Source organism: Hippocampus zosterae, chromosome 9 (genome assembly GCF_025434085.1).
Source record: "Hippocampus zosterae strain Florida chromosome 9, ASM2543408v3, whole genome shotgun sequence".
Lineage (NCBI taxonomy): Eukaryota > Metazoa > Chordata > Actinopteri > Syngnathiformes > Syngnathidae > Hippocampus > Hippocampus zosterae.
Window position 1 is genome coordinate 16976724 of NC_067459.1, and position 26072 is coordinate 17002795.

Genomic DNA, 26072 nt, shown 5'->3' on the forward strand with positions numbered 1-26072 from the left:
TTACCATGCAATTTGTATACATCCGATAAGACAGATAAGCAACCATGAATACAAATTACTGTGTGTGTATATACACGTATCAGTGGTTAACCTTTTTAGAGGTACCGAACCCAACCAATTAATATGCACATTCGCCGAACCCTTCATTAGTGAAAAATTAATCTTTTTTGCAAATTAAGAATATAAATAATATATCATAAAAGTCACACGCTGAGTGCAAAGTGAACTAAATTTTCCACAGCACTGATTGGACAAGCAATGTAATGTGATCATCTGCAGCCAGTGATGGCCAAGCGGGCGTGTTATAACTATTTGACCTGTTGCGTCGTGTTTTCCCCTCCATGGCAGAGGCTCCGTTGACCCCGAGACTGATTCACCGAACCCAGGTTAAGAACCATTGATATATATAGCAGGGGGAAAGACAATGCACGAGGGGTCAAGTGATCTCTACTTTTATTTAAATTAAATCATATTGACTTTGAAACAATTTTAATAACCAAAAGAAAGAAAAAAAATGCAACTTTTTCTGGAATTAGATTTTTGTCTCTCATTAATAATCACTATATATTCATAGATGTAAGGCAGAATAATGGGACAGAATGGGGTCGGTGAAAAAGAAAAGTTGTAAACAGAAGTCAAGGCACAAGCACACACGCGCACGATGTGACAAACCATGGAGCGGCTACGACAATATAAAACGTGAATGAAAGTTATTTAGCTATACGAGTTTTAATATCAGTAAGAATGTGGCCGTCTCGACTGGCTTTTATTAATACTTTTTATTCTGTCGGAATGTTAGATCATTTGTGCAGATAAGTAATAAGAGTTAATAGCCATCATGTTGAGTCATGCAGAACAATACAAGCTATAAATGATGATGAACCTATGTAAACGTTATCAAAATGGACAGAAAAAAAAAGACCACAATCCTGATATAAGTCATATCTCGAGTCCATGCGTGTGCTTCATCTCTTTAAAAATAAGCTTGACGTGATTAAAAACTGAATAACGAGACTTGCTAAAAGTAAAACGAAAGCAATTATGTATATATTAAAAAAAGAAAAAGTTGGGAGAAAAATAGAAGATAAACACGAATAAATGCCGATTTTGTGGTCGTAGCCCAAAGAGAGTTAACATCAAGTGGACGCGCTTGCAAGGCTGCTGGGCTTGGCAGTCTCTTGCCGAAGGAAAAGCGAGATGGTGGCTGGCCAGTGCAGTCGTTCAGGATGCGCCTTTCGTTCCACGGGAGCCCCTCTGGTAAGACACACGCAAACAGCGAGTGGCGTGAATCCGCCGACTACGACACAAGAGCGTGCGGCTCTTCCTCCTGACGCTCACCTGCTCTCAGAAGAGGCCGCAGTCCTTCAGGTTGTTCTTGATGATGACGTCTGTGACGGCGTCAAACACAAACTGCACGTTCTTGGTGTCGGTGGCGCACGTGAAGTGAGGGTAGATCTCCTTGGTGTCCTTCTTCTTGTTCAGGTCCTCGAATTTAGTCTGGATGTACGCCTGCGCCTCCTCATACTTGTTGGGGCCTGGAAAGGGAGGCGAGGAGAATGACGCGTCGACATCACACAAACGAAGGACCACAATTGTAAAAAATCTTGGGTGTTAATTTGCAGTGGTGTCAAACTGCACTGGCTGGTACTGAAAGCCGCTTTTAATTATTTTGTGCCTGTTATGGAGCAAACCCAAATATTAGGAACACCCTCCATGCAGGCGTACTTGTGTTGACATACCAGTGTACTCCGGGAAGCAGATGGTCAGCGGGCTCTGGGCGATCTTCTCCTGAAACAGGTCCTTCTTGTTGAGGAAGAGGATGATGGACGTCTCGGTGAACCACTTGTTGTTGCAGATGGAGTCAAACAGCTTCATGCTCTCGTGCATGCGGTTCTGGGTGGGATGCGCATCGGTTAAAGGGGAGCCACATTTCAAAGATTTTTTTAGAGGTCAGAAGTTGAAAATATGAGAACAAAACTGTTCAAACATTACCTTGACAGAAGAGTCAATTTGGTACAACTTGGAACATGGCAAATATTTTTCAGGAAGAATATGCCTCAAGTTGTATAAAAAAAAAAAATTGAACATGAGCCGATTATTTGATCCTACCAAATAACATAATTCCCATTATTCGTGTTTTTAGAACATAATTGGCACAGTTCTCACTGTTCCCGATGCACTTGTTTGCATTGTTCTTTTCCTGATATTGATGTCACACTTTCCGAAAATTAAGTTTTTCAGTTTAGACGTCATTCAATCCATTCCCCGTTTACACAAAACACAAACCGTTTGTTCAACTGAAAACAAAGTCTGTCCCGAATTGTAAATGTTGACATCGTGAGCCATCATACTTTATTTTCCGTATACTATAGTTAAGATTGATGTGGTTTTCTTGTTAAAGGTGTTGGAGCTCGTCGGATCGATAACCATCGCAACAAGGCGGCCATGTTGTGAACTCACCATCTCTTCATCCTCCGCCAGGACCAAGTCATAAGCACTCATGGCCACACAGAAAATGATGGCGGTAACTCCCTCGAAACAGTGGATCCACTTCTTCCTTTCGGAGCGTTGGCCACCGACATCAAACATCCTGTAAACACACAAGGAACACGTGCAACCTTTCAGTGTTTTTATTTTTATTTTTTGGGGGTCGGGGGGTAGGATGGCATGAGTGCAGGAGACACACAACACGGCTCAAATATTATCCCTCAGTAAACTTGTCAACATCTTTTCTGAGGAGCTACTTTCGAAAAACAATTCAAAAACAAGCCGTGGCCGTACATTTTTCAACCCATGTGACTTATTCGTGGAGGTGTGCGCATGCAGGGTGTCCACGCGGAGCTTTTCCTGCTATTAAAGCAGGCCGGTGTGTTTGATGACGCAACGTTCAAGGTGAGTCGTTTTCACTGGCGCAGTTGGGTTTCGCGACAGACGAGCTGTGCGGCCTGAGTCAGCCGCACCTCATTATAACACTGACACACTTTGGAAAGCTTTCTACCGGAGTTGCTCTGCTTCTGCACAGCTGCGTGTTTGTGTGCGCATGGGTACTCGCGGTGTACTCAGCCAAGATCAAACGGGCACATTGCGTGGACCTGCTTCATATCCCACGCTCCAAACTAACACATCCAGACAGAATGATGAGGTTTAATTATTACCCATGCATATACAGACTAAATATATTCATTGGTGTTCTCCTCTTTGCACAGTGGGCTGATGTCATTTATGCGGAATGATGATACAGCCACCCGGTCACAACATTATGTCCATGGGTCCATGTCTTGCGAGAGCCGCTCTCTCAAAAAGGTCTCCGTTTTGATTGAGAGTGAAATTTTCAACCGAGCTTTTTTTATTTTTTTTTGTGGTGGAAAATGGCAGCGGTGTGCTCTGAATCCCGCAGAACGGGGGTTCGAATATTTTGGTTGTCCCTTTTAAAATCAGTGGCTCTTAAAATGGGGGCCCCTGAACCCCCCCAGAGTCTGCAAGGCTTATCATGGGGTCTACAAAATAAACAAAAAGTGCATGCCAATTAAAACGAACATGCTAAATCCATACATTTTATTTTAAAAAATGATATTTAGGGATGCAAATGTTTTTAGGATTAAGAATAGAGAGGTCTTGGAAAACCCCACGTAAGGGGTCCCAGGACCCAAAAACTTTGAGAGCCTCTAATTTGGACACACAAAAGAAGAAGGAAAAAAAGACCCCATCTTGTGTATTAGTTTGTGCTTGTGTGGGCCCATGAATGGAGGTTGTGTGTCTGGATTAAAACATCTTGAGTGCAGATGACCCAACGGGGATTTTGTGTGTGCACGTAACATTGTGGGATTACTCATGTAACTTTCCATTCTAACAGTCCAGTAACTGCAAACCAAACACCTCTTTTATTTTTTTATACAAGTCATGTAAGGGCATGCGAACAACTGCTTCATAAGTCGTCTGGCCAAGTCCAACATTTAATACAAGCAGAAAATCCTTTTTTATTATTTTTTTTTCTTGGAGCGCACAATCTTTGCTGAAGTCAGTATTGTATTGTCAGCAACATCATACGCCGCTGCATTGTTTTGTTAGTGAATGACTGACTTGGTAGCACTATGTAGACGAAAGAGCTTACTTGAAGTGCAGGTCTTTAAAGGTGAAGTGTGTTTCCACAATGCCCGTGGTCTTGACTCGGGTGCGAAGCACATCTTGCTGTGTGGGGATATAATCAGGCTTGGCTATCCTCTCCAAGTCGTTCAAATAGCTCGGGTGAAAAAAAAAAAAAGATTCAATATTTATCATGTGGAGAGGTGTGCACTGGGTTGGACAGAAAGGTTCCTTCAAATTAAAAGCCCCACGTGTTCCTTCACACAGGGCTGAGAAAAAGAAAGGAGCTCAAACTGTCCAGGCAACAACGTTGGCAGAACACTGACAACCCAAGAGTCAGGTTCAGATTTATGACCCAATTGCAGGAGTGCATATTTACTTATCGCGATTACACAACAGAGGGTGAAATATGGTTTAGAGCTGGGGTGGGCAAAGATTTGATTTTCAGAACAGACAGTCCAAAAAATAAAAAAAAACTCATTTAATGTAACAAATAGAACTTTTTAAAAAATATGTATAATTAATCGAACTATATAATTGAACACATTTAATAAAACATACCAAACAAATGAAATTTGTCTATAAAATCATTTATTTACCATCAGTTTATTATTATTTTATACGGCGACATCATGTTTTAAGCAGCAAACACAAATGCTGCGCCAACTACTCCAGATATGTTACTCAGGGGTAGATATTCTTTATCCTCTGCAAAAATGACAAATACTCCTGCAGCAAAGTCGCTTAGTTCTGAAACTGTTTGTTTCTGCATGATTGTATTTTACTGCCCCCCCCCCACACCCAAGTGGCCACCAAAAGGAGCACAAGGGCTATACATCAAAAATCTATATAATTGAATTGATTTTGTGACCCGAATAAAATCAGCCCAATTTCTTCACTTCTATTTTAGCACAAAAGTCATTCTAAGGATCATTAATTAAGTCTCAATACGATCGGTATAAATATGGCCCCGCATTGTTCTCCCTAGGCGAGTGTGTGTGCTCATGCTTCCTCCCACATGCTTGACTCTGAAGTGTCCATGCGTGTGGATGTGCACGATTATTTGAAAAAATGTGTCCTGTGATTGGCTGGTGTCCAGTCCAGGGTCTGCCTCTCTGCTAGTTAACTGGTATAGCTACAGCTGATTCGATGGAATGGTCACTCACTAGGATGCGGAGTCATTGAGCTGATACTCGCGGGCTCGTGTGAAGCAGCTCTGCACGCCGCCGTCGGCCCACAGTCGCTGGATGACATTCGACAGGTCGTCCGGCAAGATGCCCTGCTCTTCTGCGGCTGCAGAAAGGGCAAACAGTTGCCGGGCGTCGTCCTGACAACACAAAAACACATCAGATACATGGAGTCATCACTGAGGAATTGCAGGATGACATTCTCTGGGACGAAGTGAAGCTCAATTAACCTGAATGAAGCAATACAAGCACACAACCAGGACTAATAATGCATTTAAATTCAAGAATACAAATGTAGTCGGGGGATCTGTGGGGGTTGAAGAATTCACCGGAACAACCGTTGTCTCAAATCGGATTCACCCCATTTTCCGCACTATAAGGCATTTTGGAGTATAAGGCGCACCGTCAATGAATGGCCTATTTTAAAACAGTTTTCATATATAAGGTGCACCACATTATAAGGCGCACAGAAGAGAAGCTACAATAGTGGCAGCAGTTGGGATAGGCAGCCACTAGAGGGAGCTCCGCTAAAGGCAATACAATACATATTTATTTGTATAGCCCTTTCAGAACAATGCAGCTGAAACAAAACGCTTTAAATATCATTTAAAATTCTACATCCAAGAAATCAGAATATTGACCATATATAAGGCGAATCGGATTATAAGGCGAAGACATTTGTCACATAAAGATTACATGGGTGAATAAAGGAAAGGAAGACCCCCCCCACCCCCCATGACAATACTAAATAGTGAGTGTGAATCTCACACGGTGCCATTCGATCACTCAATCAATTTTCCCGCATCTTTCTTTACTGTTGAGAGCTATTCATTCATTTTCCACATCCTTTCATCGCATCCTGCGTGGGCGACTGTTGAAAGGTTGTATTTTTTTTTTACAGTCTCTCGAAGCGGCACAGAAACACGCGCCGGGACAGAATATGCAGCACTCGGCGAGACTCGTTCGAAAGAATCTACAGCTCACACTCAATTTCCTGGTGGGGACCGTCACATTTCCCTTGAGAGCGAGAATCCGCGCTGCGTAAATTCCGCCGCACAAAATCCGGGCCCGGAACATGATGTGGGTGTTAAAGATGAAGGCAAGAGAGCAGCTTTGATGGCGATCGTAAGAGATTATATTGCTGGGCAGAACAGATAAGTTACACTGCACTCGAGGAGATCCCCCCCACACCCCCGCCCCCCACCCCGAAGATGTATTTAACGCGTCATTCTTGTCAGCTTCACATTACTCTGCTCTCCAGTATTTACAGTTCGGTAGTCCTATTCCAGTTAGCTAACTGTATTGTAAAACCACACCACAAGGCGAATATATTGATTGGCCTTACCGCCCTTCCAGCGTCCTCGTAGTCAATCTTCAGGTTGGCCATGGCTTTGACGATAGCCATGATGGATTGGATGGTGTTGCTGTACACAACCGCTCTGTACTGCTTGCACTCTTCTTCTGAGTAGCCGTCCTCATGGATAATCCTGGAAACAAACACGGGAAAATACATTGAATGTAAAAAGGATTCCAGGAAGATTCAGCTTTAAATGTCTTAAAATTTTTCTAACACAGCCCAAAGGGAATGAAATGTGCATGCGTGTGAAATGGGATCAGATTAAAATCAAGTCAAAATCAAAGTCAAGACGCTTGATGTCAACATCGTGAATCCACTTTATGATGATTAACAAATCAGTTGTCAACGTCATGTTAAAAGCAACAAGGCTAAAGCAATAAATATGTTTTGCCATGTGTCAATGTAATGAAGAGTTTATCAAGATTACTTTATGTTAATACGATCGAGAGCGCAAAACTTTTGGGATATCAACTGAATGTTTTAAGTAGGAATGACATACCACAGATACTAGATCTCAGTAATGGGCTAGGAGCAGCCTTATTTAAAGGTATCGGGTACTAATGAACGCTGCCGATACCAGCGGAAATACTTAAAGCAAGAAGAAGAAAAACAACTGCCATTGAGTAAGTCCTCCTCGACAGTAATAGGCATATCAAAAGTACAGTACTCGAGGAATAGGTACTTTATTAGTGAGTACACAAAAGTGTAGGTCTGGGGGGAAAAAAAATTGAATGGCACTTCTCTGGTGTTGAATATGAATGACAACAAATTTGTACTTTCATTTGAATGCATTCAGGTCAAAAATCAGAGTCAATCATTCAAGCTGTATTTTTATGCTGATGTTAATGTAAAATTGAAAGGCAAAACTTGGACATTGAGTTCGTGTCGGCGCTCGCTTTGTCGCAATTAGAAATTGGAACATAAGTAAGAGATATGCGGATTCTCATCATCAGAGGAAGCAGTTTTTCCAAGGGACGGACGGACATTTGACTACATTTCCTTGATTGATGTTGGATGAAATAAGTTCATGGAGTGGAAATGTCGATCTGAATATCATGAATTACTGTTCCCATTGCCAGTGTTGTTTTAAGCAAAAGTATTGCTGCTCGGAGGAGTTGCCACAGCGGATATCTGCGTAGATGTCATGTTGAGACTGACTCAATTAAATGTATCATCTGAGGGTTAAAGCAGAGTCGTGCACTCAGTTTTGCCACAATTGCCCGAAGACACGGTTAGTCAACAAGCCATCGACAGAATTCCTCCGGATCGATTGTGACGAATCTTAATGTGATGAATGTTTGCAAATGTGCATGTAAAATTTTGAACTGCAAAGTGTAATCATCAAAAAAGAGAGTGGCGCCTTGAGCTACAAGTGACCCGACTTTTTTTTTTTTTTTTTTTTTTTTAGATACTCCATACTAATGCTTTACATTCTAATTAGGATGCCATCACTGTGCGTTTGGATGACGTATGAATATTATCGAGACTGCAACAGATTACTAGCATGTCACCACACAAATCAAACTCGTATTTCAAGGCACCACCGTATTAAAAAAAAAAAAAAATTAAAGGTGGAGATCTCCTGACATGAAGGCCTGAAATAAACATGAGCTGAACATGACTGAGAGCAAAGAGGAGCTGCTGAGCCGCACCGCTTCAATAAACATCTCCAACGGGTTTGTGAGGGTCCAGAGACACCGGATGGCACACCAAGAACGCTCATTTACGAAATGAAACCTCGTTAAAATGCAAGTGAGCCCGCTGAGAAGCGCCAAGTTTGAAGATGCAAATGTCCCCCCCGCCCCTCTGTTTACTCTTCAACCAAACAATACTTTGAAAAGTGGAGCTATGATTGGTTTGATTATGACATGCTGCGACGCTCATGTCAGGGCCGCAATTTAGAATGCCAACCGCACCAAGGATTAACTGTCGCACAATTGCGTTCGGGAGTATTTTAATTCCCCCCCCGCACTATCGATGGAAGCTAGTCCCTGGACATCCTTGATAGCGCTGCATCAAACTGCTTTCGTGATTGATTGACCAATTGGTGCAAAACCAAAAAAAGCGCAATTTATCAAACGCGTTTGCTCACTCAATGTTGCAGCATATCTTCAGACAGGCATGTCAAAATTAGCTGAATTAACCAGAACTGGATTGTAATCGCAGCCGCCCAAAATGCAGTTAAAGTTTGTTCTGTTCATTTGTCATAAGCGGATGCAACAATTTCCCCCGTGATAAACAAAGCACGCCCACTGAGTCAATTACAGGCTGCAGAAAGTGGCGACATGTAATCAGCGGGTTTAATTGTTGATGTGAAAACTGTTTCTACTCAACCAGGATTATATAATAACTATTTTACTACGCTTGAAACGATAGCCCTAAACTATAAATTACCTAATTTATGAGCAGTCAAGAATGCAATTATCATAGCGGGAACATTCCTTGGCATGAGCCTCAGGGGGGGAGGAGTCCAATCTCCAGACAAAACTTGCAATGGCCGTATTTGCGCATTTGGATAAATTAAGTACTCGCCTTGCATATTAATATATTCATGGTTCATTCCAGTCCAAGTTGAACCTATAAGACCAAAACTTTTCTTTACTGCGTAATAAATCCCCTCCACATGGGCTGGCTGGGTTTTGCACATTTCCAGTGCCGCTCGGGGTTTTAGGTGGTATCTCAAGCTCACAGTTGTTGAAGCAGGATACGGTATGTGGAGGAGATAGCGGGAGACAGGCCAGGACACCAGGAGAGCGCCCAAAGGAGGACAAGCAACAGAAACAGGAAGAGGTTCCATTTGTGTTGAAATTGTGCTATGTAATCACAATATTTCCAACTGGCATACTTTGGTCAAGGCAGCATTTGACTGTTAGCTAGTTGATCCATAATTGTGTTCGGATCCAGATTTCTACAATCTTGGGCTAAATTTGCATGCTCTGCTTGTGCTAGCGGGGCCTTTGCTTAGGCTATTCCAGCTTCCTCTCATTCCAAAAAAAAAAAAAAATTTGAGTTGTGCTTTGTCGCTGGTTAGGCAGTTTAAAGCGCTCGCCGGTTGACGAGATGTTTTATGGCCAAACCAGTTTTGGATCAAGTTGAATGTAAAAGCAGCTTGCAAAACCTGAAGTGAAAAAAATAATAATCTATAAACAATGAATCAAAGCGATCTGATACCCTGGCAAAAATGTTTCAAGTTGTTGTATCAGAGTTGGGCTTGAAAAGACCAATATTCCATTTTCTCTTGTCCATTAACTGAGAAACTGGAAACCCTCCTTAAGCACCGATATCTTGTCAGGTACATTCCAGATGCAAACTGGATATGGTGTCTCCTCTGATCAAAGTTGAATACCGTATGTCAATAGGCCAATGCAAATAAAACAATTTATATTATTTGATTCCCTTCACACGATGAGAATTGATAAGAGCATTAATAAGGAATTAGGTGGATAAGCAGCACCGAAAATGGAATCAGAACTGCAAAATCCGAATCAATTCAAATCTAAAATCTCACCTCCGCTCACCAGTGACAACAGGGATTTATTTTTATTAGTGCATATTCATTTATTTCTTCCCTTGATTTTTTTAGGCAGTCAATCCTTGTGTGGCCGTGACTTGAAGTGTGATCAAACTTAATATAGAAATTCTCAAGTATCGAGGAATGCATTTAATTGTGTCATTGCTTGTCAGATTTTGAAGGAGGGTGTGGGGGGAATAAAAGTTCAAGGTCCTCACTTCATCTGCTTCACAATGGTGCTCTTTCCAGACTCCCCAGCACCTGCAAAGAGAACAAAAACAGGCAAAGCTTTAAAAATACGCTCCTGTTAGACGGGAAATGTAAACAGTTGACCCGAGAGGCCGTCCCACATCTGGAACGTCTACCCTTATTCTACCTCCGTGCTCTCATTTCCATCCTGCTCACTGGATAGCCACGAGAGTTCCACCCAGCTGACACTACAGGATGTATTTAGAAACGCACATTTTGGCCCGTCTTAATTCATGGTGGAAAGTCCCCGGCTAGAAATTAGCAACCATCCTCATTGTGATGAAAAGCCACTTCACCATTTTTTATTTTAATGGCGATGCCTTGGGCTGACGGGGCTTGTCCTACCCTCTGCTATGTTTACTCTCACAGCCCGAGGCGACCGGGGGGGTGGGGGGCATCATCTTCCACAGGGAATCCAACACTACACTCACATGCTAGCACACACGTCCGCACACACGCACGAGGGTGCACTGGCCCGGGGGTAAAGTCCCTCAATGTACCCTACGAGGCAGCGAGTAGCATGCACATCCACAGGGAAGCCTCTGGGTAGCAATGGGCCAGGACGCTTAACACATACAGCTGGCAGCTCAAATTTCTAAATGGAATAGGAGCTCCGACTCCGATATAAGGACCATAATCTGCCTGCCTGCCTAGAAATCCATCCATCCATCCATTTTCTGAACCGCTTAGTCCTCACTAGGGTCGCGGGGGGTGCTGGAGCCTATCCCAGCCGTCTTCGGGCAGTAGGCGGGGGACACCCTGGATCAGTTGCCAGCCAATCGCAGGGCACACAGAGACGAACAACCATCCACGCTCACATTCACACCTAGGGACAATTTAGAGCGTCCAATCAGCCTGCCATGCATGTTTTTGGAATGTGGGAGGAAACCGGAGCACCCGGAGAAAACCCACGCAGGCCCGGGGAGAACATGCAAACTCCACACAGGGAGCCCGGAGCTGGACTCGAACCCGGTACCTCTGCACTGTGAAGCCGACGTGCTAACCACTGGGCTACCGGGCCGCACCTGCCTAGAAATACATGCGCTTATTACCAACGTTACATGGATTTTATTAGAAATGTGTGGATGTCATTTGGGATGAAGTCACAGACTTCAGTGAGTCCCGTCTTAAGAGATCCGGTAAAAGAGCGGCATCAATGTATCAGTTGATGCTCAGTAATATGATGTTCGATGTTTACGATTGTGGTTGTTTGTGGCGGTGGAGAATTGCACTGCATCATCATAAAGTGATGGCTGCCTCGATCGATATTTCGACCTTCCAAATCAAATAAAAGTGGAGCAAACAGGCCATTCTAATCTAATTCCTCTGTCGCAGTGACAATTAAAATTGACCCTCTTTATTGTTGATACCATTTTTGTGTGGGTGAGATGCATGTGTAGGGGCGATAAAAAAACGGTTTTACTTTTTTCTAGTACATCAGACTTTTGAGAGATTTGCTTTTTTTTATGAGTTTGACTTCCAAAAGCTTGCGAACACTGATTTTACCATGTGTTGTAATTTATAGCCATGACGCATCAGAAAAAAAATCCACCTGTTGCTCAACCTAACCCTTAATTTATAAATATTACTAAATATTATCACCTGATGTGCTGGAGCACAGGTGTCAAACTCAAGACCCCGGTGGCCAGATCAGGCCCGACACATCATTTTATGTATCAAAACAAATCAAAGCTGTCAACTTCCATCATGCTTGCTACAATCTGCACCAAAATGTCAAATTCTCGTATGTAATGACTAAGAGAGATATTGTTAGCATTTTTCTTGTTACCAAACCCCTCATTGTGGTTACTTAAACAATAGTTGAATAAACCATCATTCTTCACTTAATGATCGGGTTTCACAGTCATAACAGCCCCCCCAAGGGAGGCAGTAACTACAATGTGGCCCTCGACAAAATTGAGTTTGACACACCCTGTGCTAGAGAGAGAAAAAAAAACAAGGCAGATTCGGAAGAAACACAAAGAAAAAATCGACTTGACTAGTCATCTAAAATGTGTTGACTAGTGTTATAAGCTAAGACTGGGAAGGCTGAATAATTAATAAGTAAAAATGATTGTCTGCAATTTCCTCATCAAGGTTTTGAAGCAATAGAAGCACAATGGAGAGCACAACTTCGCTGCAACCTTTAGACACGCTGATGATTCAGCCTCTTGCTGTCTCAAGAAAATCACACAACACAAGCTAATTCATGTTCAATTGCTTCAAAGAAATAAGTACAGCAATTAAATTTTTTAAACAATGGCTACATTTCTCCACAGTTGATTCAGGCAATTTGGTCAGATGCCCATTTTCAAGAGTGTACTTTGCTGCGACTTTCAGTAATTGTGTACTAGCACAAAGCACAAGTGCAACGCTGGCTGGTATGGTTTCAATATTTCATTCATTTGTGAGCTGGAAGCAAAAGGCTCCCAACAATTGCATCGGCGTGTGTGCTTTAATGACATAATGTGAAGGCTTCGTGAAGGACTGGGCTTATTTATTAAGGGAGTCACAACTGAAGGAAATGGACATTTATTTAGTAAGAGGGCTGGGGCTTGATAAAGAGTGAGCAGACTCTAATGTGATATGAAGTCGCAATTCTACTCAAGGCGTGATTGGCAGATGTTTGGGTTTCTGTGCAGAAAATGTATGATGGCAAAAGTATGACAGCAGGACCAATAGCGTGTCCTTTTACTGAATTAACGCCATCCCTCTAGTTTGCATCACGGCTGCATATTTAGGGAATGGGAGGGGACAAGAACAACAACAAAAAGACCCTTTCATATGGGCCAGCTGATCTAAAACAATTGTTGTACATAACACCAGGTTTAGGGCCGTTTGAGTGACAAACTATTTTAAATGATTATATTATATTTCCTGTGGCGCTGTACTTAACACACCTAATTTCATGTGCCCCCTGCTGTTAATACATCACCACAAAAAATGTCAACGTCTCAATAATTCGTCATGCGCCCTTGACGGCGACGACGTCGTCTCATACTGTTCACAAGTCGTCGGCTTGTCTTTTGGAGAAACGAGGTCATCATTCCATAATCATTTTCCTCTTATCTTTAAGCACTGCCCCGCTAATTGCATCAGCGTCCTGCTACCAGACCCCCCCCCCACAACTTCACGCAGCATTAGGGGCCGTGATAAAATGAGCACGCAAGTGGTGAGCGAGCGTTGACCCGTCCTGCCGGACACAAAGGCAGTAGTGTGGGCCCCTGCTGGCTCGAGAACACACGGGTCGCTGTTGATGTTGTGGCCTTCATCATTCCCGACGATGCAATGGCTTCACATTGGTTCCTCACACTTTAAGATCGTTCAGTAGCGATGAGAAAAGACTGAAAATGACGTGAATGAGAGGTAAAGGGGGTCTTCGGAGTGTATTGGATAAACGATTAAGTACGGTACTTGCGCTAACCAGAGCGGGGGTGGATTGTCAAGTCTGATGACAAGGATACGGTACAGGATATAGAAATTGCAGAAACTACGATGACAAATCAATATAAGGAAACTGGTTAACTGCTACAAAGCATCAACCGAATAGTGATACGAGTGAAATTCCTACACATGACCATACTTTTGTGTTCAAGCAGCGAGATTCAAGCATTCAACAGAAAAAAAACATTCCGCTTTCTCTGTGTACGTTTCAGCAATGCTGAATGTTTAGATCAGTGATTTTATCATAGGGGGGGGGGGGGTTTCGTGTTGTGAAAGTTGCAAGTGTCGACATGTCCTTAAATGAAGAACTAATAAGCCCGATAAGATAAGCCATAGTGATGGGAACGCCAGTCTGAACGTTGACCAACGTTTTCTGTTCCTTTTCAGCATGTGACTGTCAGGCAATTTGCCGCGTCTGCCGTGAAAAGGTGCTCAATAAAATGCTCAGACTTTCTCTGTCACTAGGCAGAACTTTAGCACTGCTTCTCATCAACTACAACATCACTTTCAACTCGGTATGTTTGTGACATTCATTTTCCGTACCGTTGTAGTCATCCGTCTATATAAAATTTCAATAGCGCACCGACTGCCAATGAGCTCCAAGGACTACATCGGAGGTCCTCGAAGAGACACAAGCACCACTTCCTTCAGAAATCCTTTCAACGTGGAAATAGAACCCAGCTGGAAACTTAAGACTTCGGAGCATATACACAACATAACTGCGGTTTTGATAGACTGGGACAAAGAAATTCAGTCAACAGATGGCTCTGATGCCGGGGGGGCAAAGAGCGAGTCTGGACAGCTCACTGACGACTGCTGCCAAGGAGGCGAGATCATATCGACTCTGCATGACACAAAGGCAAAATTGAAGAAGACAGAAAGAATAAATGACCGTTTGATGCCTTTGGGTGATGGCATTTCTGCGGCTCCAGATTTCAACAGAAATGATTACCAAAAAAAAAACCAAGAGGGCTCAGTTTTGGGCAGACCGCCACCGAAGATGAACAGGAATGGTAAATTGTCCTCATCTCCATGTGCACTTGTGTTCGGAATAAGAACCATTTAAAAATTGTCGATACAAAACATCTTTGTCTCTCTCACACACACAAAAACAATGCACAAGCTCGCCAAAATGAAATGGAAGTTGCCTTTAGAGGAAAATAATTCCAATGGGAATATTAGGTAGCAAAGTCAGTCATTTATAGTATAAACTGTCAACAAAAAAAAAACATCAGAAAATTTTAGCCTGTGCATCACTGAACTGAATTTAGTTGCATAAATACAGTGTCTTAATATTTGCTCCTTTTCCATTCACAGACAGAGTATATCAAAACACTGTAGGACAGAGACAAAAAAAAAAAAGGTTTCAGAAAGCTGCAGCTGGACTAAGTGCCGAAATTGACTTTTTGAACACAAAATTAATGTGCCCCATTTTGGGGGGGGGGGGGGGGGGGGTAAAAAATAGGCCTCAAAAGGCAGCACAGGCAGATTACGAGGTTTTCACAAATCTCGAAGCTCAGATCAGCTGGCATGAGAGCATCAATTGTGCTTATGGGACAAAGTTGCTTTGAAATATTAAAAAAAACAAAATGAACCGGCATCCACTCTGATTGCTGTTTTTTATTTTACCTATAAGACTCCACTGGAATGTAAAAAACTAATTGAGGAAGCAAGAGTTGTCTCACCAGCAAAGTATTAAAGGCAAGAAGACAGTGAGGGTCAAGAAAATCGTCGCGTGTTGCTTTTTAGTTCTGGTAGAAGCTGGTGACAGGAGGTTGTGTCGGGTTCGGCTGCAAGCTATTAATCTTGGGAGACAGTGGAGGGAATGAGGAGGATGAAAGGTGAAGGACCAAGAGAAAGGTAAGGCCTTCGGAGACCCGTATGGGACATTTGAGTGAGGATCCTCAATGAAGCAGCCAAATCAATGACCCACGCCCCACAGCCAAGGATGCCGGCGAATCAGAAAAGTTCACAAAAGCACAACGCACAAGAATTCAACACTGAAGGTGGTAAACACGAGTGTCAGCAACCCCCTCCCCCTGCCCCAAATAGAGCAAATTCATATTGACTGAAGGGATGTCAAACAAGGCTGAGGAAGGTCTGCAGCCATCTTAGCTGTTTCAGCATCTGCCGTTTAGCAATGGAACAAAATAAAACAAAGAAATGTTTTCCCGCTAATTAAACAAGCCTCAAATATACAGTTAGCACGTGGCAAACTCGATTGGAAAGTCCCCGATTTCGGTTGTGGCCTTTTAGAAAGTAAATAGCTATTTATTTGTGCAACGACGTGCAAAAATGACTCGCTAAAAAAATCCCAAGAAATAGCGTCGACATGTTCTCAAAGCTCATCTCTGTGTGTCTCGCTTGACTTCAACACATTCTCCATTATCATTTCAATCAGACCTTTGGCTTTTGCAAGCCTCTGGCTGGGCCATGGTTGCAATTGTGTTATGATGACACCTTGCAAGTGACACACACCTGCACCGGGGTACTCAAAGTTAACCTGTCTGCATTCAAAAATACAGCATGTGCACATACACCGGCTTATGAAGGGGCCAAGAGTGTCATCCCCGTTAGGAATTCATTCGGAGGAGGTCATTATTAACGGCCATAAGTAACACACTGAGAATTGTTTTAAGGCTTTGGGTTGAAGGTGAAATTTTGTTCTGGGAAGAATAACATTGTCAACAGGTTGTTCAACGCTATGGGCAGACACGGTTGTTGCTGGGCCGCATGGGAAGACCAACTGAGCATGAGCCAGCCCATGACGTATCTTGTATGTTGTGCTGTATCGTGGCTTTGAAGGCAGATAGACTTAATGGCGATTCCTTGCTGCATCATGAACTATGGAAACCTGTAAGTGTATTACCGATGCATTATATATACACAGCCATTTGCCGCCACACTCCAACCCACCACCACTGCCGCCCCATCGTTGTACTCGGGCGTGCACATTGACATGTTCAGGCATAAAGGATCGGGCAAATGCATCATGAATAATGGATAATGCCATCAGAAAATAAGCAATGGCCTGGTGAGGAACGGGGAGTGCAAATGTTTACTTAATGGCAAAAAAATAAATTAATAAAATAACTGTCAAGTTTATTCATATTTTAATTACAGACGGTCAGTGTTTGAAGGTAATGAAGAATTGATACAGTGGCGCCTTGATATTACAAATATCATTCGTATTTCATTGCATGGCCCAAAATCAAATTACCGGTATGTGCCAACCCCACCTTGTGCGGGTTTTTGGAGTGTGCGCATTTCGGCCACAAGGTGGGAGTATAGTACAGGCACGCAGACACAAACAAGAAGGAGTTTCGCAACTAGGTGCCTCAGTAAGCCGCATATTAGTTGCAATTGTTCACTGATGAATGGAATAGTATCGATCCGTGAGTATTTTACAAGTTAAGTTTAATTTGGCAGTATACTTCAACTGGGAGTGGCAATTAATAACTACATGCCTTCTTTTGGAAGAAATAACCAGGATCTGCCAAACGGCGACTTATTGTGAAGGGAATTGAGTTTGCTGCCACTAGAGCATCCGTATCTCAAAGTTTGACTTGCAAGTCAATGCAAAAAGGAAAACGGAAAAGCAATGGCTTTAAGTAAGGTGACTCGCAAGTCACGGGGGCACTCCATTAGGCCATAATCTTACAGGAAATTTAACACGATGGTTATTAATAAAAATAATAGATTGATTTGACAATGCTGAAAAGTGGAAAAAAATGTGATGGTGGAGGCGATAAATCAAATATTTATCCTGGTGGCCATCACGCAAACAATTCACCCATACAGCCCATTTGCCAAAGTAAACAGACGTCTGAATTTAAGACCCGAATTAAGAGAAGTTGGATGTCTATGCACCTTGTACTTAGCGGCAGCCCACAACGCCACCAGCCTGCCGGTCGGTCCCGTCTGGTATAATTACTAAAACTGAAAGGCCATCGATCAAAGAAGGGCCGAGGCGATCAAGGCTGCTTGTGATGACTGGCCTTCTGACAGGCCGAAAAAAAATCTGATGTGCTGGCCTTGAAGTCGGCGGACATTAAAAGCACCCAATAGCCCAGTGTAAGGCCACCGTAAATATCATTCAATGGGTTTTGCTCGTCTTTCTGTTAAAAGGACTGCGACTTTCAATTTGACGTCATAGAAACCCTTTCAAATGTCATTTAAAGGCCTAAAGACACGCCCTTTAACATACAGTAACCTAGACTAGCCGCACGCCGAAATTTAATTTCAGAAACGTGCAAGTCTTGGGACAGAAGGATAAAGGCTGTTTTGTCACAAATTTGTGATTATTTTTTTTTAATGGACCACACTGACACTGCTTTGCACTCATCCACACTTCAGCACGTTTACACGTGTCATCACTTCATGACTGCAGTGCACGTGACATGTTTTACCCGTGGACTGGAACAGAAAAAAACATACACATTGAAATTAGGCATATAAAATGTATTGCAGATCATGACTCATGAAGATGAATGAAGAGCAAAATGTGGGGAAGTGAGCGTGAGAAGAAGAATGAACAAAGAGGCCACACTTAACCACAGGAAACCAGAGTTAAGTCTTCCTCTTTGTAACTATGGCAACACTCTGACGTGTAAGATATAAAAAAAATAAAAAAGCACAGGAAATGAAAAAACTGGAGGAGTAAAATCGGAGGTTTCGCAACAGTTGACACTTTTTCCTCCGAGCTTACAAGCTAAAACTTGCAGTCAGGAGTTCACACTTTTTGACTTGCCCAACTACCTTTTACAGAACACGCAAAGAACGATAAGGAAAGTTCAGCAAAACCCTTGAACGCTTGTTGCAAGTAGCTAAAAATAAAAATAATTTTAAAAAAGCAAAGTACTCTGCCATGGGTAAACTCCAAAACACATTCTTTTTGTAATGACTCATTTGACAGGCTTTGGGAAAACACCGCATCTCTCAAGTGTTAATGTTGAATGGAGATGGCGAGATCTACTCAACTGCAAACAGAGGGGGTGGGGCACTACAGTAGCTGCAAGTCGACTGAATTACAGCCTCGCCATAAACATCATCAAAGTCCCGCAACCAAGAGATACGACTTCATTCATCTCAAAGAAAGTGATCGTATGCCGACATGACATCCAGGAATTCATTCCTTTAATTTGATGCCACCGTGTTCCACGGGGGTTATTTATTGACGGAACGCGCGCAGGCCGGGGGGAACACCTTGACACGAACGCGTTATGACCTACGTTCCGTGTTTGAAGAAAAAAGTCAGTCAACACATTGTTCGCTCCTTTTACAGACAGGCCATTGCGGTTGTGGTTGTAATTTGCTTTGGGGTAGAATGGATACAAAGGCGGGTTTATAAAACTTGTGTCAAGTCAATGAAATATGTTTTTGTGTTGTTTGTTTGGGCGGCCGTGTGTACTCGAAAAAAAAAAAAGTCACATAAATATAGACATCAGACAAGCTTAAGCCGCGCATCATGGTCAGTCTGGCAGCTCCTGTACACTCAAATAGAATCTTTTTTTTTCCCCTCCATATTGTTTTCAGGGAACAACCGCGCGGTGTGGGCTCCCTCGATGTGAAAGCTTGAGAACTGTCCATTCAATTCGCATCACTCTGACAAGACTTGCTACCTGAAGGCAACCCACCCCCCACCAAAAAAACAAAACAAAACAAAAAAAACAAGATGGTTCCCGAGGAACAAGCTTCACAACACTGATAGCGGTGCAACAACAACAACCTTGAGTCGACCTTACGAGTCAGTGGAGCCATTAATCGTGAGCTCAAGTCCATCGTGATACCCCGCGGAAAAATGAGACGGAACAGCAGGGAAGCTTGCTTTGAGATTCTGTTAGCCCACCCCCGGCCCCAAACGTACTTTCCCCCTCTCCGCAGATTCTTTCACCAGACATTTTAGGGCTATTCGGTCACAGACGGTTATAGTTTTTCTTCTGGGTTATTTGACTGATTATATGGTTTCAATTATCTGGGTTGAAAATACCTCAACTAAGTATAGCATAGCTTCACATTTCAATCCTTATTTCAGAAGCAACAAAGCTTCTTTTACCGCAACATATTTCGAAATGCTTTCTCTGATGAATAGATACTTCTCAGACAGTATTGTGAGCATAACAGCATTATTGAATGTTCAGATTCGGAAAACAGACCCCCCCCCCAAAAAAACAACAAAATTAAGTATATAGCGTAGCTTCACATTTCGATCCTTATTTCAGAAGCAACAAAGCTTCTTTTACCGCAACATATTTCGAAATGCTTTCTCTGATGAATAGATACTTCTCAGACAGTATCGTGAGCATAACAGCATTATTGAATGTTCAGATTCGGAAAACAGACCTCCCCCCCCAAAAAACAACAAAATTAAGTAAATGAAAGGCAATTAACGGGGTGAATGAGAATCCACATAAAGGGATGAGATATGGATAGAAGGATTTTTTAATTTTATTTTTTTAAACATTCTGATTGATTGATTCATTGATTGATAGAATTGTTCAGGAGCAGCTCTAAAATCTGTTGCTCTCAATCATGGATGATCGGTATCGCAATCAGCATAAAACCCAGATTGTATTTTTATTGATATTTTGATCGTGAGTTCAAAATGTCTTGGGACAGTTATGCTAACAGGCTGACGATATGTTCCAAGGTAAAATTCAAGGGTGGACAACGTTAAACAAAAAAAAAATTCAAATTTAAACCCGGCATTCATGATACCATCAAAGCAACGTCTTCATTGCCATTGGACATGATAATCCCTCAAAGTCATAATCAAACGATTAATTCAGCGATTTTGATCCGGATGCATCAGTCGACTCAGCCAAAGGATATTTACTGTAATAATCTGCTCAAAAGGCAACGTCGTTTCATCAAAACAAAATCGGGCCAGTTTTCAAATAAAGTGCTCAGAATGTGGCGAACTGAGATACTTGTTTCATTGGTCATGAAGCTACACAATTGGAATAAAACAAGAGGCATGGGGTGTTAAATCTCATTATGTTTCTGTCATTGAATCGTGGCCTTAACCGACTTCCTGATGCGAGTTTCAGGAAACGTCTTTGCTACTTGGTTTGAATGCAGTTTTCGGATGGAACGGTACAGCCCCTCAAGACCTAAGAGGTGGCTCTGCTTTATTTCCTTTGTGCCCGTCCCAAAAGCTCCCAACCGTGCTTTGGGTGTGCGACTCGGTACGTACTCTACAAGAATACAGAGCGTGAGCACGCTCACAGAGAGCTCTTTGTGGGAACGCGCTGCACCCAAACCAGCGGAGCTAAGCAGAGGCCCTGTTGCAGCTTTGTTTGGCTCGCTCTTCCTTTGTTTATTCCGCTTCCTCTTGAGCTGCTCTCTGCAGCTGACCACGGTGACGGTCAGGACTGGAGTAAGCAATCAAGTGTGGCGGGCAGACAGACGGAAATAAAAGCAGAAACGTTGACATAACTGACGACATCGCAAACTGACGCGCCTCAAATTATACAGGCTGACATAATTTATCCTGTGTCATGCCACCGTGTTGTAATACCTGGCAATAAAATTAAAAGAAAGGCTCTTACTCATCCTGTCAGCTGGGCGGGACACGTCATAGAGTTATTATTTACACCTTGAACAATTATACGCTAGATCCGAAACCTTCCTTTTCATACACCTTTAGTCAGCGCAACTCTTACTGCTGGTGACGGTGCGCAAAGTGCCCTGTTTGCTTTCCAAACATACTCAGCGCCAGCGATTATCACTATAGAAACCGCCAAATCTGAAAGCCGTAACTATCAGGGCCTGAATGCCACAGTTAGCTGAAGCTGTCATCGTGATAATGGCGAATACTGCAAGCAAACAAGAGGGCAAAGATGACGCATTGACATGTTAGAAAGCGGCGCGGCCAAAACTGTCATATCCTTCGAGACAGCTTTCATCCAAGTTGATGGCCGAAAGGAAAGATGGAGATAAGCTCTTACTGCCCGGCGGCATATGGCTGTTGACAATTTGTCTCTTGTCCGTCCAGGCTGGATTCACCGAGCATGAAGGCTTCTTCACCCACAGTGGGAGCCTATGTGCGTGCAGCCACGCTCGGATCGATTGATCGCTTGGAAGCTCTGGCGGAGCACTAAAGGGATCAAGTGTCTAGCTCAAGGGCACTTCAGAAGCGTCCGTCATTTAAACGCGTGAGAGCTATTTTCATTTTACCGCCCATATGGAGTGTAACCTTTCCATAGGCGCCTGAGAGTTTCAATGTGGGAAGGACAAAATCTGTTTGAACATCGTGTCAGATGGTATGCAGAGGTCGTTTTCTTTATGACGCTGAAAAACACTGAAGCAGAGGAGCTAATATTAGGTCAATTTGCCCGCTTCCAATGCTGAGTTAATAAGGAGCGCTCCGAGGCAAAAACTGGGGCACAGTGAACGCAGCTGTCACAGTTGAGAATCTTGAGCTCAATATGTGGTTTCCAATCAACAGGGCTTTGCTGAACTCTTAGAAGCTGAAGGTGTGAGGGCGTTGAGGGGGGGATACTAGATTGTACTCCTATTTTATGAATGTACGCCATGTCAATTGTTTAACTGTAACACACAACATTGGCTGGTTTCATTCAGTCAACAACACAAAGATTGGCAGTCGATTTAAAACTCGGCACAATGCTTCTGCTTAGTCATTGACAAAAGCGTGAGGGTCTGTCTGTCCTTCATGGGAGTAAGATTGAACACATATGCTTTTACTTTGAAAAACAACGAGCGAACCAGTAGACTCCGTCAGTTTCAAAAAGCTTCGTGCAGTGTGATATTTTTTTTAAATCAATAATACCAAGTTCATTCAACAAACTGCTCCCCCACCCCCCAAAAAAATAAATAAAGGGTTGACAATCAGGGGAAAAATGCTCAAGTAAAGGTTGTCGCGCTCCCCCATGCTGCACCAACACCGAGGGCTCTTTCTATATGTGAAATGACCTTCTGGCAAAACCATTAGCAAGCAACCACCAGAAAAGATATTCCAACCAGTAAAAACGTATCATATTAGTCTATTCAGAACAATGCTATTAAATCAGTAAGATAAGATAAGATATCCTTTATTCGTCCCACACTGGGGAAATTTAAAGTAGGGGAATGTCAAGGTCCGCTGAGCTCTTTATTTTGGATTTCGACAGCAGCACCAGCAGCTCAGAGCAATAACTCACACCGCTTCTGTTGGGTGACCCCCGCTCACTTCCTGCCTCACAGGAAACACACTATACAGCCCCCGACCCCACCCTTCCTGCTCCCTCCGCCTGTGTTCACACATGCACTCTTCAGGATAGCTGCTAAATATCGTCAGAATTAAAAAGGTAATGCGTCACCATTGAACTACATATCTGCATGTGCGTCATCAACTGTCAAAATAAACAGCCCCAAGTCTGAAGAAGTGTATTTAAAAAAATATGCCAGGCCTGACCTTGCCATAAAAAAGCCAATGAAAGCTCGAAATGCAGAACTTGGAAAACATCTTGATCACGCAGGCTAGAAGAGGTCATGGCATTAATTAAACATTGCTGCTGTAAAGACAGCCTAACTGTATTTAGAGACAAAGCGAGAGAGAGCGACCGAGCGACCCCCCCGACCCTTTGCGAAAACACAAGTCCTCCTCTCGGCTTGTATCATCAGTTATCTCTGAGCAGTACTGGATATGAATCAATATTGAGAGGAACGTGCAGGTCAGTGGCAGCAGGCCAATGGTGGCGAATCATTTATAGAGACACTAAAAAGTAATTTATCCGCTCAACAAGATTTGACATTCGCTAACCTGCGGATATGCTGAATGTTGCCCTCATAAATATGTGCTGCGTTTCACGGAAAAAAGAGGAGTTAAAAACAGGAAATCCAGCAGCTGCAACTAGCAGTCCACGTGGGGAGGTTTCAATCGATACATAGCCTTCTACATTTGGCTTGGCACGCTTTAAAGGCCAGACTAAGAGGACTGATCAATAAGTGCACACTAAAGACTTTGGACCTAAAACCGCCGTTTAAAAAGAAAAAAAAATGGCTTAATCCAATATTAAATCATAGAAAAGTGTTTTGTCTATTTTAGACAACATCTCTACCTGTTAATGCTGAAAGTAAAGTTGAGAGGCAGAAGGGAAAAAGTGAGATGCTTTTTAAAGGAGCTCTCAGCTGGCATCTCCACTCAATTAACATTTACGTTCAGATACGAACGGATGGCAATCCATTTGGGGTGTTGGGGGGGCACCAATCTGTGCTACGCTCCAATGCTTTACCGACAGATCCATTCATCACACCGATTACACACATTTTGAAACCAGCAAATAGATCAGGTGTCACCAACATTTTTGAGGGTGAGAGCAACTTCACGTGTACCGATTGTGTGAAGGGCTACCAAATTGATACACGTCTGAAATAACATATTTGTCCAAAATACCTTCAATAATATGAGGATGGGTTATTTTTAATACTTGATGATTTAAATTGTCAGACTTTGATCGTGTTTCGAAATGTCTCACAGTACTGCCAATGTTTGCATTTTTAAATCATAATTTCTACTAGCAAATCACAATGTCCAGGCACTGGCGGGCTACTCAAGTGGTCTTCACGGGCTACCTGGTGCCCGCGGGCACCATGTTGGTGACCACTGAAATAGATGCATTCATGAGACATACGCTTCTATTTCATGTCCCAAAGTGGAGACTGAAGTCAAGAAACTCAACAAGAACTGAAAGAGGCTGCGGTAAAGGTCTGGAAAAGCATTTCTAATGAAGAAAGCAACAACCCGGTCAACTCACTAGGCTTCTTGCAATTGTTGCCAGGATCCATTTTTAAACACGAACTATTATGCAGTCACAACCCGGCACTGCGCACAAATAAGTGGAGGAAAAAGTTCCCAAAGTTTCGGATCATTTCACATAAAGGCAAAGTACAATGTGTAGCACAAGGACACCGATGACCGCAAGCTCAAGCTAATGGACTGCCGTTAGCCAAGTTAATGTAACTTGTTAGTTACAAAGTATAGTAATGTCCCCCACAAGGGGTCAAGGGGTAGACAGCCGCCGGTGGACTTTCAATCATTGTATTGGCCAAACAGTAAGCTGCCCACATCCACAACTCACAAGAAGCAGCCAATTCTAAACCCTCTCATTCGTTGAGACTCTCGTCATTCGCCAGGCAGGCCAGGACCTGTCTTTAAAAGCCAGCACTCCGATACTAAACGAGGAAAAAAAGCGCACACCTCCCAGTAATTGCCTCAAGAATATTCATTTTAACGGCGAGTTGTATTTTTAATAAATTTGTTTCTATGCTCGTCCGTCATAACGTTGCATTTATGTGCAACCGATCCGTGTTGGGGGAGGTTGGCGCCGACTCGTGTAGATCACTTTTCGTTTTCTTGTAAAGGCAAGTACCACATTTAGCTTCTTCATGTTGGGCACGCGGGATGCTTACTGCAGAGTGGTAACAACAATAAGACACACACTCTCTCGCCAACAAAGTAAAGTTGGAATTGTCCAACAAGTCCAGCAAGGCTGACGCCACTTCCTGCCCCTGCCATGCCCGCTTCTTGCGGTTTGACGGAAATAGTTAACAGTGACCCTGGCCCCGCCCTCTCTCTGTTCTCTTACTCAGTATCCTCCAACTAAAAAGAGCCTCAGTGTGGGAGCACACCAAGCTGAGGCCCCACAGAAAACCACATAATTACAAATCACAATAAAGCCCTCAGTGCTGTGTGGCTGCCAGAGACTCGGCCTCATCCAGAACTGGTTCAACTCCGTTGCCGTGCTGACTGCTACAACAGACCCCGCCCGCGCCCCCACCCCCACCTCAACACTCTTTTCACCACTTTCTTTCAGGAAGCTCACCCACATGCCCTCTTTCTCTTGTCCCTTCTGCACAGCTATTTTCTTCACACTTTGCTTTTGTTCACGTTTATACCACAGCTTGCATTTACCTCCAAGCAATAGTCCTCACAAGCAAAAACACCAATCAAGTGCATCTAATTAGTGTGGGCCATGAGAGATAAAGATACTGCTTTCTAGGGGTGGGCAAAATAGATAAAGTGGTTGTGAAGTATTTGGCCAATATAAATTGATTATTGTTGTTGGGCCTGCACGGTTGCAGAGAGATCCAGAGTTTAACTCTGCTCTGGCGCTCCTATGTGGAGTTTGCCACTCGTCCAACGTCAGAACGGAGACCCTCCGGCTCACACTGGACCCGGAGGTATATTGAGAGGCCCCTGGCATGAAATTTTCTTTGTGTTGAGGTTCTTGTTCAGAAA

The 26072-nt window shown here is 43.1% G+C and overlaps 1 protein-coding gene across 1 annotated transcript in view; it reads right to left on the bottom strand.

Annotated features, from left to right (window-relative positions):
- Positions 1-436: 436 nt before the first annotated feature.
- The window catches only part of LOC127608313 (guanine nucleotide-binding protein G(i) subunit alpha-2-like), a 41080-nt gene continuing 15444 nt past the window's right edge, over positions 437-26072 (bottom strand). The window contains exons 2-9 of the mRNA XM_052077347.1: positions 10357-10399; positions 6616-6757; positions 5250-5410; positions 4112-4240; positions 2461-2590; positions 1740-1893; positions 1339-1535; positions 437-1254 (exon numbers count right to left, since the gene is read on the bottom strand). Coding sequence (XP_051933307.1) covers positions 1345-1535; positions 1740-1893; positions 2461-2590; positions 4112-4240; positions 5250-5410; positions 6616-6757; positions 10357-10399 — 950 coding nt within the window. The 3' untranslated portion in view covers positions 437-1254; positions 1339-1344. The remainder of the gene's footprint in view (positions 1255-1338; positions 1536-1739; positions 1894-2460; positions 2591-4111; positions 4241-5249; positions 5411-6615; positions 6758-10356; positions 10400-26072) is intronic.